At 33.2% G+C, this 12,410-nt stretch overlaps 2 protein-coding genes across 5 annotated transcripts in view; one reads left to right on the forward strand and one right to left on the reverse strand.

The window, feature by feature from the left end:
- Positions 1 to 1,981: 1,981 nt before the first annotated feature.
- LOC124947779 (leucine-rich repeat-containing protein 15) overlaps positions 1,982 to 12,410 on the reverse strand; it is a 73,241-nt gene continuing 62,812 nt past the window's right edge. For 2 of the 4 annotated variants that reach the window (XM_047490399.1, XM_047490400.1), the window contains 7 exons: positions 5,618 to 6,270; positions 5,140 to 5,362; positions 4,917 to 5,056; positions 4,347 to 4,499; positions 3,588 to 3,768; positions 3,353 to 3,492; positions 1,982 to 3,127 (listed from right to left, as the gene is read on the reverse strand). In XM_047490399.1, coding sequence (XP_047346355.1) covers positions 2,865 to 3,127; positions 3,353 to 3,492; positions 3,588 to 3,768; positions 4,347 to 4,499; positions 4,917 to 5,056; positions 5,140 to 5,362; positions 5,618 to 5,978 — 1,461 coding nt within the window. In that variant the 5' untranslated portion in view covers positions 5,979 to 6,270 and the 3' untranslated portion in view covers positions 1,982 to 2,864. Of the gene's footprint in view, positions 3,128 to 3,352; positions 3,493 to 3,587; positions 3,769 to 4,346; positions 4,500 to 4,916; positions 5,057 to 5,139; positions 5,363 to 5,617; positions 6,271 to 6,649; positions 6,869 to 7,263; positions 7,915 to 12,410 lie in introns of those variants that run through there. The other 2 variants (XM_047490397.1, XM_047490398.1) reach the window with 2 other exon arrangements.
- Positions 7,286 to 12,410, forward strand: part of LOC124947781 — a 214,979-nt gene continuing 209,854 nt past the window's right edge. Inside the window, exon 1 of the mRNA XM_047490409.1 lies at positions 7,286 to 7,890. The gene's annotated coding sequence lies outside the window, so the exon portion shown is untranslated. The remainder of the gene's footprint in view (positions 7,891 to 12,410) is intronic.

Consider the following 12,410-nt stretch of genomic DNA (forward strand, 5'->3'; position numbering starts at 1 on the left):
TTAATGGTAATATGTGTATGTATATATATTTAAACATATATTTATATATATTAACAAATAAATTCTTTGAAATCTCATACAGTCACGATATGTATACGATCTTCAGTGTTTATAAGCTTCGAAGTCTTTAAATTCAACTTCGATTAATTATTATCTTATGATCTAAACTTTGAGCGTATAAATGATATGTGTGTGTGTGTTGTGATATTTCTGTGCACCTTTAACCCTCAATCGATGGAGAAAAAGAAAAATTCTACAGAAATTATTGTCTTTTGTTCAGCGATAAATTATATATCAATATTATATGTTCTTACTTTTAGGTATCTTCTCGAAAATGTATAAGTTGTATGCTTTAAACATTGAGTTGGTACAAAAAGAAAAGAGAAAGAAAGAAAAGATAACGATTGATGATTATTTATGTATAACAAGAAAAACAAAACCATAACTTTCTATTTTTTTCACTGTTCTCTATTAAAAATATCGAATCAAATAAAAGAGAGTCGCCGGTGACAAAATCACATTGTTATATCTAGTCTAATTTCGATATATACTTCTATATAATAATAATATAATAATAAATGCAATAATAACAATAACAATAACAATAATAATAATAATAATAATAATAATAATAATAATAATAATAGTAATAATAATAATAATTACAAATGCCGTAAGAAACTGGGCACTTTGGTATAAAGTGAAGAAAATATAAAAAAATAATAATACATTATAATAATATAAAAAAAGTAATTACAGTATATTAATCTTTATCTATATATTATATTTATATAATTTATTTATTTATTTATTTATTTATTTATTTATTAGACTCCTATCAAATTGTAAAACATATTTTACTTTCTTAGTGCTTTTGCAACGTTACCCTTCACGTGAACATCTCTTCGATATCGATGACATGTTTTACGTGCAGCAAGATCTCGTTACAAGAAATGTCCGTCATTAACTTTAACAATTATATTTTATTAGTAATTTTTAACTTGTAATTTCGTATAATCGAATATGAAGGTTGATATTACAGAGAACGATCATGATAGATGACGATACGAATAGTTAGTAATAATTATATCCACTATTAACTAATAGTTAATAATAAGTATACCCACTGTTGCCTCGCATGGATACAAATCCTTACAAATAATAATTACGTCGATAACACATAGTTAGTAATTTTAGAAATAAGATTTCAACGAAAGGCAAAATCAGTGGGAAGTGTCACCGTATGCGCATACGTACGTTGGTATAATGGTCATTGGTAATAATAATTTTAGTGCGCACATCAGTATCAGCATTTAAATTTGTAAAGTCACGAAATAGGAGCAACGAGATCTTTGAATAACCGCGTTTGTACTCTACTGGCTTTGACAAGTGTCGGCTTCCTGTACGGTGTATTAGGAGTCATCAACAGTTGTTATGTCATTTCAACGGCTACATGGGCTTTTGCACGAGATAGCCGAGAGAATTAACGATCTGAATCGATTGAAGATATTGTTAGCTATTGTAATAGCCCGTTCTTTGCGCGGTTTGACCTGAGAGAATTCAATGTAATTTAATTACAATATCGACGGCTATACTCCAACAATTTCGTAATGCTGGATAAATTATATTGGAATTCATTTTCGTAAAAAATTGATTTCGTCGGTATTCACACACAAATTATTTCTTTAATAAATGTGAAAGAGTTCATGACGTGCGAATAATTAAAATGTCACAAGTATCATTGAGATTGTTTCGTCAGAAAAGCGTTGATATGTTTATGTAAATGACTGTTATTATTGTTGTTGTTGTTGTTGTTGTTGTTGTTGTTGTTGTTGTTGTTGTTGTTGTTGTCATCATTATTATTATTATTATTATTATTATTATTATTATTATTATTATTATTAATAATATTACTATTATTATTATTATTATTATTATTATTATTATTATTACTATTATTATTAATTGTTATTAGTGTTAGTATTATTAATTAATTATATTCTTTTTTACTTTATTTTTCTTAGAGGGACCTTTCTTTTTTGTTTTTTTTTTTTTCTTCTTCAACAATTACATTAATCTCCTCTCGCTTGTGCGATCTTAACGAATATTCACAAAATGCTTGGCAACGATATTGATATGTAACGTTTCAGTGATGAAAGCTCATGCGCCCGTAGAAAACGAGACATGCTTCCGTGAGATCGACGGAATTTTTCTTTTCTCTTTCGTCGTAATTCCTTTCCTCTCCTTTCCTTGCGAATACAACGATTATATGAAACGATTCTTCGATCATTTATGTCGATCAAATGATGAACACTACGACGATGAGATTATTGAACGATTCGCATTCTAATTCACGACGCTCTCTTCTTAGCCTCTTTCTTCTGTGAACGAAACTTTATTTCTTGATCAAATACCGCAACGTAGAAACGTACTCAGAAGAGCTAATCGACTAAGAGAAATATTCTAGTCGTCGTAGAACTATCGATTGTCGCAGTTACTTCGAGAATACCTCGTTCGAAAGTATAATGATTACTCTTAGAAAACGAGAAACTTTTTAGCGGTTTCATATATTTTGTCAAACATTACTATCCTTCATAGAGCATATTCGATGTCTCTGTCCGATCGGAACGAGATCTCAATTTATCATTAAAAAGATGTTAAATCAAGGAATAATTAGCACGCTAGATAAATTAACGTAAGCGTGTTGCTGGCACAATTTGAAAAAATTCTCGTTGAGATCGCGTATTTTCTCGTGACGAGGACGTTGTCTCGCGAGTAAGAGAAAAATAAAATGAGCATTAAAATATAAGAAGGAAAAGATTATAATGATGACGACAATGGGAACGACGACAAAGATGAAACGTTTACAAGCCAATGAAAACGAATGCAAAGAAATAAGCGAAACAGACGCCTCGGTAAACGGAAATTCCGTTCGACGGCACCCTCTCTATGCTCTTGACGCAGCCCATTTTTTCTAACGGTATATTTTGCACAGAGTATTCCCGATGCTCGGACGACATCATACAAACCGTACGTTTCTTCGACATAATCTCGTCGTCCTTGTCGCGAAGATTTTGAAGCCAAGCTGGATACCAACGTAGCTCACAATCGCAAACCAATGGGTTGTCTATGTGAAATAATAAAAGAGATAACGTACATAATTAAAACTACATAAAGTATTAGTTTGTTTTTCTTACATGTCTTATGAGTAACGTGTGCAAATTTATCTCATAAAGATAGTTTCTTTTATAATTTAATATTTTGACGAGGTCTCAATGTCTTATTATGACGTGAATAAAATTTTTTACGCCTATAATAAGAATTATTTATCGAGTTTTTATCATTTCATTACCCGTTATGTCGATATGTCGCAACGTATCGACGATCGTTTCTGTTACTTCCTCTGGTATGTGGCTAAGTTTATTGTTCTGCAAGTTGAGCGTTTCCAACGAATTCAAATTTTCAAAGACCAATGGTGGTAGTTCCTTGATTCTGAAATGTCAAAAATGTATTGATATCGATGTCGATACGAAATCTGTCGGTCTCTCGACAGATAAGAATCAAGGAAGAATAGGAATGGTTATTACAAATTTTTTTGAAGATTAAGAAAAGATATCGAGTCTCCGTAACCGGTGAAAGCGTCCTCCGGGAGCACGGTTATATTGTTGGCTCTTAAATCCAGATGACGCAAACGATGGAGTCGTCTCAGGGCATCGCTTGGTACAGCGTGCAGATTGTTATCTCCTAACCGTAAATATTGTAGATTCTCTAAAATAGAAAACAAAATAGGACGATGTCATTTTTGTTCCCGTTCGTCCGTACGGGACGAAACTATATCATTTCAATTCTCCAAATTGCAAATTAACTTTTGATATAATACATGATTGATATATTTTGATATAATAATTGATATAAAACGTGAGATAAACCGCTAGGGTTAATCGAACTCTCATGTTTTATAATTTAAATACGTAACATTTGCATAATGATCGTAATTAAACGTTTCGACATATATACACGCGATGGTGAAAGGATCTCACACGCAATGCATCATGCCTCCTGACTCATATACACTTGTCTTGTAAGTTTCTGATTTGTATAAGCGAACTCACGCACTTCTGGGATGCACTTTGCCGTATTCACGTAAAGCACGGCTTTGGAAGTATAAATTTCTTTCAGGGAAAAAGAAAAGGAAGTGGAAGAGGAAAAACTACGTTTGCGAAAATGAAGAGACCACCGATGTTCAAACGTTAAAGAAAATTGAACGCTCTTATAAAAAGGTGACTAGGTGAGAAAGTAAGTTTATCTTCCAAGGAAATGTTTAGATGCAATTCGATTGTACTCACCTTCAAGGCCGATAAATGCATCTGGATCGACATGAATGATTTCATTTCCGTCGAGCTCCAAAGAATTTAATTGCGCCAAATGGAAAAATGCACGAGCCGGTACAGTGCGAATACGATTGTGCGCCAATCCTAACGAATCCAAACTTTTCAATCCTGTGTAAAATTCGAACATCGACATTACAAAACTACGACAATGATTATTGCCCTAGAAGCAATATCGTTTAAATCGTTATCTTTTCTTTTGAAATAACACCGATATCTTTAGCGCCAGACGAAAAAAGAACTGCTTGATTGGTATTTAAAGGATTTATTACTTTTCTTTGTCATTTCCTTAAGCAAGTAACTAATTTCAATCAACTATATTTCACGGTGTAATATTTCTTTGGAAAAGAAGAAAAAAAGAAAGTAAAGAAATAGAAAGTAGCAGTTCAATTTGTATTAAACTTCATATAATTTTTTATGTTATATAATTTTATCTGGATCATATGAATAACGTTAAAATATTGCATTCGATCGTAGATACGGATGAGACAGTGATTAATCAAAAATCAATCGAATCCATTAGCTTACCTTCGAAATCTCCTTCCTTGATTGATTGTATTCTATTCTCTTGCATCTCCAGTTTCTTCAACATATCCAACGTGGAGAGAGCAGATGTTGGTATGCTCGTTAATTCATTCCCTCCCAGATTGAGACGTTTTAATTTTCGACTGTTGGCATAATTTGCGTTACGATTAAAACCTTAACTGTCGCGTTCGAATAAAATAGTAATAAATAAATCGATATATCGTACTTGTCGAGTCCCTTGAATGCGTCCGCTTCTATCGTGGATATCTCATTTTCGTAGAGAGTGAGAATTTCAAGCGTGTCGAGGCCTTCGAAAGCTTTGGCATGAAGGCCATTTATCTTATTGTGATTCAGATTTAAAATAAGGAGATGATGGAGATTTCTTAACGCAGTCGATGGAACGGTTGCTAAATAATTCTGCGAAAAGTCCAATTGTGTCAATTTGTTTCCTGGAACAATGATTAAAAATATTAATGCTCAATAGGATTTCGAATGAAGTTCGAATCATCGTTTTAATCTTTCAGTCATCACCAGTAGATATGTCTCTTTTATAACATCTGGCCTAATTTGAGATACATATGATCGAGTAAGGATTGAGGCAGAATTGAGCGAGATAATTTTAATTTATGAGAAAGCAACGATACAGAATCCACCTCGAGACAAGAAATTTCAATCGTACTCTCAATTGATCTTGACTGACTTACCGATCGAGTTCAACGAGGATTCCTCAACCGCAGCCAAAGTGCTATTGTGAATACTTAGGTGACGTATATCCAGTCCAAGAAACATGTAACCTTGGAGCTTCGGTAAATTATTGTGCCTCAGTCTCAAATAGAAAATGACAGTATTTGGCCTTCCTTTTATAGCATTCATGGCTTTCGAGATATGCGATAAGTCGGTTTGTTCACATACGATGTCCAAGCCAGCCTTTTTCATGGTACAAAAACAGGGTAAGATCTCGCGTTGATCTGGACACATTGGTAATGTTTGCGCCAAACTGCTAGCCAGGAGGCAAATGAACCACGTTAGCCTCCACGTAGCATCGAAAGTTCTACTCGTCCTCATATTTTCGATGTATATTTGCGCTTGTTTTCGCTAATTTCTTCCTTCTTCCTCTCCTTCAACTTTTTTTCCTCTTTCCTTCCCGTCACTCTTCCCGTTCCTCCTTCTCTCCTTTTTCTTCGCCCGTCTCCTTCTCCGTCCTCGCGACCCTTTGTTTCTTATATTTTTCTTTCCTTGTTACGTCCTCTCTCTCTCTCTCTCTCTCTCTCTGTTCCCGTACCTACAGCCCGCTACTTAGCTTCTGTTCTTCTCATACCCATTGTTCGCTCCTCTACGGTGTACCGGTACACCGAGACTGCAACAAAAGAAAAAAAATGGAACGTTCAGTTAGTTAGCATTTTTTTTGGCGAATGTATGATAATGTGTAGAGAACATCTTAGAACTCTTTAAATTTTTTCAGTTATCGTCTTCTAAAGCGGAATCTTGTAAATGAGAGAAAAGGCCATTTTCGGCCTTTCTTTGCCGTAAAACGAATAGTTTCTTGGCTTTTCAATGAAAAACTGCGTTATGAAAACGAATCAAGATACGAGTTAATTAATGCAATGAAACTGGGACGGATAAGAATTTGGTCGCGCGCGCGCGAGAGAGAGAGAGAGAGAGAGAGAGAAAGAGTAGATAGCAATAGCTTTTTAGAATGATTTTTGAAATAATATTGAAAATGGGAGATTACATACCGATCCATGGGAAATGCAAGAATATCTTTCGATCGTTAATAAATATTTCCACGTAGAAATATAGATAGAAGGTCAAGTCATGTCATTGACAGACATAGTTTTGGATGTCACACTATGCGAATTACTCAATTCCTTTCACAATGAGCCAACGATTAATTTCTTTGACGTTAGATATCGCATATACGCACACACATATCTATATTACGTAATGGCACAGCACTGAAAAGTAATTGCAAACAAATTGAACACCAAATCAATTTTCTATTAAGAATCAAATTTATATGTTGCAAAATGATTTATTGGGTAATTCACTGGGATGGAATTTTCCTTTCAAATTCAAAAATCTATTTGTTATTTAAAATTGAAACTTAAAGATTTTCCTTGAACCTTTCCTTTGTAGTTAATTCTAAAGTTAAAGGAAAAAGTTCAGACTGATAAAAGCAAACAAAATTGTTATTTTCGTTTCCTATTAAGAAAAGATCATCTTTCACAGAAGATTCGCACCCTAGCGAAGATATACGTGAGTCATAACATGAAAATTTCGTTTAAAACTTCAACTGTAAGTTTCTCCGTGAAGAAAAGCCACAAATAGTTGTAACGAGGTAGTAACACACCGAAAAGCGAGGAATCTCCGACGAAATCTTGTTCGCAACGGACCGACGTCGTTAGCCTTTTGGAGAAATCGATCGACGTTACTTCTTTACGAATTAATTTAAATTTAATAGAGACAGCTAAAGTTTCGTTTTGAGTTTCGTGTCCACCTCCTTCTTCCGATGTCCTTTGGTTCTTCCTTTAATTGACACTTGGGACTAGAAGATAACTTTTCGATTCTGAAAGTTTCTCTACTTTCCTTTGAACCTTCCTTCTGTTTCAGTGCTTCCTCCTTCTTCTTTTTCTTCTCTCTCTCTCTCTCTCTCTCTCTCTCTCTCTCTCTCTCTCCCCTCTCGTTCACCTTTCCGTATATCTCTTTATTGAAAGAACTAATTATAGTGGACGTTAACGAGCAAACGAGTATGCCTGACACTTCAATATAAGTTGTCGTTCGGTATCGGTTCCGTTGGCTTCTGCGTTGTCGGTGACCTGGGTGTCCGTCGTCGTTCTGGCATCATCATCATTGCCTCACGTTAATGGACAGTTTCCGCCTCGTGGAATCATGGGACCACAACTGACGGCGGTCAGAGAGATACGAAGCAACTCGTGGTAGCCGGAAGATAATCGAGGGTATCGTAGCTGGACGATTGGTGAGCTTTATCTCATCGCAATTCGTGACCGCTTTGAACCCTTTTCTTTTTTTGTCTCTCCTTTCTTTCAGCTGCTATTCGTTATCGTATATATTTAATCGATTTTGGCTTTACTAAACTGAGTCATTAATCATCCTCGATACGCAATCTCACTTCTTTTTTATTTTTTTCATTTGTTTCTTCTTTATTCGAGAGATTCTTTATCGTCAATATTTTTCATATTTTATCGACCGAAACAATGAATAACTAATACAGAGAATAATCTCTTTAGAAATATAGAAGAAAAATAATATACATATACATAGTTTTATAAGAAACGGGAGAGAGAGAGAGAGAGAGAGAGAGAGAGAGAGAGAGAGAGTCTTTCAAAGACGTTCCTCTATCGACCCATCTTAGTTCGTATATTCCATAAACGACGCTGACTCATATCGAATATATGTATACGATAATCACATCCCTGACATTACAATAATATTATATAGAATTCCTTTCAAAGAATATTTAAAAAAAGAGTAAGGAGATTTGCAATCGCCAATCAAATTCGTCATTGAGATGGACCAACAGAGATACTATCAAAGGAACTTTTAAACTACGTTTAAGTACGCTAAAACTTCTACTGAAAAAAAAAGAAAGATAATAAAAGTTTTATAAATCCAAAGTCACCTTGAAATTTATACATAGATACGATATAAGTTATCTCTTAATAACATGTTTACAGACAATAATTTATGAAGGCATATAAATATAACGATCTCTTATCAAGGAATAATTTCTGAAAGAAAAAACGAAAAAAAAAAAAAAAAAAAGAAAAAAAACAAAGAAGAAAGTTTAAAACGAAAGTTGTTCGTTTTTGGAAATCAAATATAATAGCATTATTTCTCTTGGATTTGATTGACGTTCCCGAGGAACGTCAATTTTTAGAAAAATATTATTTTCTAAGAAATGATTCAAAATGATAGCCTCTTACTTTCGATACACCTCTCGAATATAATTAATAAAAGATTGATTATTACGCAGTATAATATCCATGTCAATCACTTTTACAAGCGTTCGTAATACACTCTTTCACACATATTCTATTGTAATCAGTATGTCGATATACAGATATTTTTTTCTAGGTAATCATGCAGAAAAAAATATTTGAATTATTATATAAATTTCTCTTAAATCATAGGTGAAAGAATTAAGATTTTAATCGGTTCATTCAATCTCAGATTATTCGCAAATTTTCTCCGTATTCATTTGAATTTGATGGATTGCTTTTATACTATATTCAATTTGTTGGTGAGATAGAATTGTAATCGTAATACAAGCCTACTATTTTTGGAATATTTAAAAAACTTGTCGAAAGTAGTTGACAATTATATTGTCTCATTCACGAAAATACCTATCGTATTTGAATATATCGAGTACGTTTTGGGAATGTCGTAATATTGCCCAGTCGATGATACTTTTTTCTTATTTTTTTGTTTCTTCTTTTTTAACGAAACTACATTTACTATTTTTCGTTTTGTAGGAAAATTAGAAACGACCTCGCTCTATGAATAACCAATTACTAACGCGACTATTTCGATGTAGACTCGGCGCAAGTTCCGCCATCGAATCGATCCGTTTTCTCCGTTGTAACAATAGCTCACCGTTAGCGTTGTTTGAACGTCGGTGACACGCAATAAATTGTATAACCTAAAGGAAGGAAGGAGCATTCTGTTTAATTGAATAACGTCTAAATTCCAATCATACTGGATTCTGGAGAACTCGATTCTGACGTTCTGTTAATACTTTTAATTAATACTTTTATTTTTAATACGTACTATGCATATGCGCATGTATTTATATATAAGCGGATAAAGTGCGAACGATCGATTGTGACTGAAATAAAAATGTTCTAATAGAAACCAATATATACCAATGATGAACGAAGTTTAACGACACTTGCGACAAACATTTACAGGAATCCAATTTTATCCGAATGAAACTTTTGTCACGGATTGAGCGTAAAACTTTTTACAGGAAAATTTAACACACGAAATTCGTATTGTCCGTTGCGAATGAATGAACCCCTTTAAAAGATTCGTTAACGTTTGCGGATCAATAACTACAATGCTATACGAATTTGTCGTTTTTGGAGTTTTTCATGTCTTATAGATATTGATAAGCATCGATGGGAAAAATGTATTGACCCACTTTTATATATTTAAACGAAATCGAAGGTTAGAAGTAACTGTTTCTCTTTAGCTTGCAACAGGCAGCCAAGACAGAATTTGTCGACTGCCATGAAACCAGGTAACATGAATATTTCAATATCGATTGAAGAATCTTTATATATAGTATCTTAAATATGCAGATAGATGAAGTAGACTTTTCTACTTAGATCAATTTTCTTGACTTTCTCATAAGGTATGAGAAAAAGATTTTGCATAGAATGACAAAGGGATTGACGTACAGTGATGCTACGTTTTCCTAAATGTTACGTTACATTAGATCCAAATAAAATATTCAACATTTAATATTAAGCAATATTGCATAGTCCCTCTCGATTAGACACGAGTATGAAATCTGTACTAATATTTTAAACTCGGTATTATAGTAATTATACTATTTTAACCCTTAAGAATTCGCGCTTATCTTTTATCCATAAAGAAATTATTTTTCTATTTGTTACAATTGCATTTAATTATTTGTTACTTTGAAACGCGACATAACGAAGAGTTATGTCTAATAAAAGAATTTGCTAATAATAATGCATATATAAGCATACACGTCGCTCGAATTCGTAGATTATAACGAATAGAAATGCGAAACGATAAGTTGAATCATTTAAACTGCAGTAATTTTTTTTAACCTTAACTTTAACCTAGAACGTACGTATTTGCGTATTTGGGTTATAAAGACGACTGTAATTCATTATTCATTATTAGTATTGAAAATGCGTGACGTTAACAGTATCATTCGGTCCTCTATGAAATATCGTCGATGCGATTTCGCCGAACGCGTAATCGTACACAATCGTAATTGTACAAAAATACAATAGACAATTTGAAATCCTTTAACGTACGAGCAAATCGATCGTATATTAACATAAATGTTTTATTCACGATTTCTGAATTTCATGCTTTTAACTTATGGAAAGTGTAACGGCGAACTTGACACACTTCATTTATCTCAAGCGGAAGAAAGATACCACAAGTTTTTAGCGAGTCTCGAGTTGTGAATTTGAAAAATATAGTCTCTAGATTTTCGTTAAACTTACGTAATTATAGAACACGATCTAAATAATGATTGGAGTTTCTCTACTTTCTATTCTTCCTATTTTTCATTCTTTTTTATTTTTGTTTTCATAGAACTTAAAAAATACAATCAAAATACCTTTTACACGAGATTTGTACTTGAAGAGTAAAAGTAAAAGTGTCCCTACGCGGGATGGCCGATTTAACGGACATTTAATCATTCGTCAAAATTTGCAAAAAAATAGATTGAGAGAGCGATCTCAAACGTTTTTCGATTATTATTATTTGGCTTATAAAGCGAGCTTTCCAGAACGAAGAGACAGTTGATATTTGTTTGTTTCCAGTATCTTTTTAAAAGTAAAAATATGATAAAATAATAATCTCTTAGGACAATTCAAGCAATATGTTTAAATAAAAACGGCATTGTACGAGAATACTTACAATTAATTATGTTAAATTAGGTTCGTCCGAAGAAAAAAGAAAATTAAAAAATATAAAGCAGGCATAACATCGAGACGAATGGCTCGTTAAGCCTCTGAGCTTATACAGGTAAATTAAAATGCACGATTCTCCTTTAGTTCCATGAGAAAGCTCAATGACACGAAAGTTTAATTATTGTTGAAAAAATGTAGCGTTGTGAAAATGGCGAAGTCTTAATTTTTCTTCCCAGTTATATTTCTCTCTCTCTCTCTCTCTCTCTCTCCCCCCCCCCTCCTCCTCCTCCTCCTCCTCCCTCTACACGTTGAATTCTATAGCTCGTTTCTTTTCAATCGTTTCTTCTCGCTCGGGAGATATCTTTTTTTCGCTGGATGAAATATCGCGCAATAATTAATGTCAACTAAGAGAGCGTAACTCTTCTTTTTCTCTTCGCCCTAATGGAAAGATTTCATTCGATGAACAACCTTAAGAATTCTTCAAATAGATATAATGTAATGTAATAAAGATGTTTAGAAATTCTCGTAAACTATTAACACTCAACTACATATTTATACTGTAAAATAACTACATAAATGTTACAATTGGTATCTGAATTACGTAGTATATAATGTTTGATCTGATATCTGAGAATAGAAATGACGAAATATCAATAAGCTGATATTTATCATATATCGTAGGGAAAAATGCTAATCCGGAATAATTAGGTCCTTGTAAAAGTACATCGGATTGCAAATAAGTGGAAATTATTGCGTATTGGTAATTTTATTTTTCGTCTTTCTTCATTTTCTTTACGGAGCTCTATAAACTTAAGAAAGTACTTACAACTTTAAAATTTATCTACGGCGTCTTAAGTAA

The sequence above is a fragment of the Vespa velutina genome, chromosome 3, assembly GCF_912470025.1.
Source record: "Vespa velutina chromosome 3, iVesVel2.1, whole genome shotgun sequence".
NCBI classification, from domain to species: Eukaryota; Metazoa; Arthropoda; class Insecta; order Hymenoptera; family Vespidae; genus Vespa; species Vespa velutina.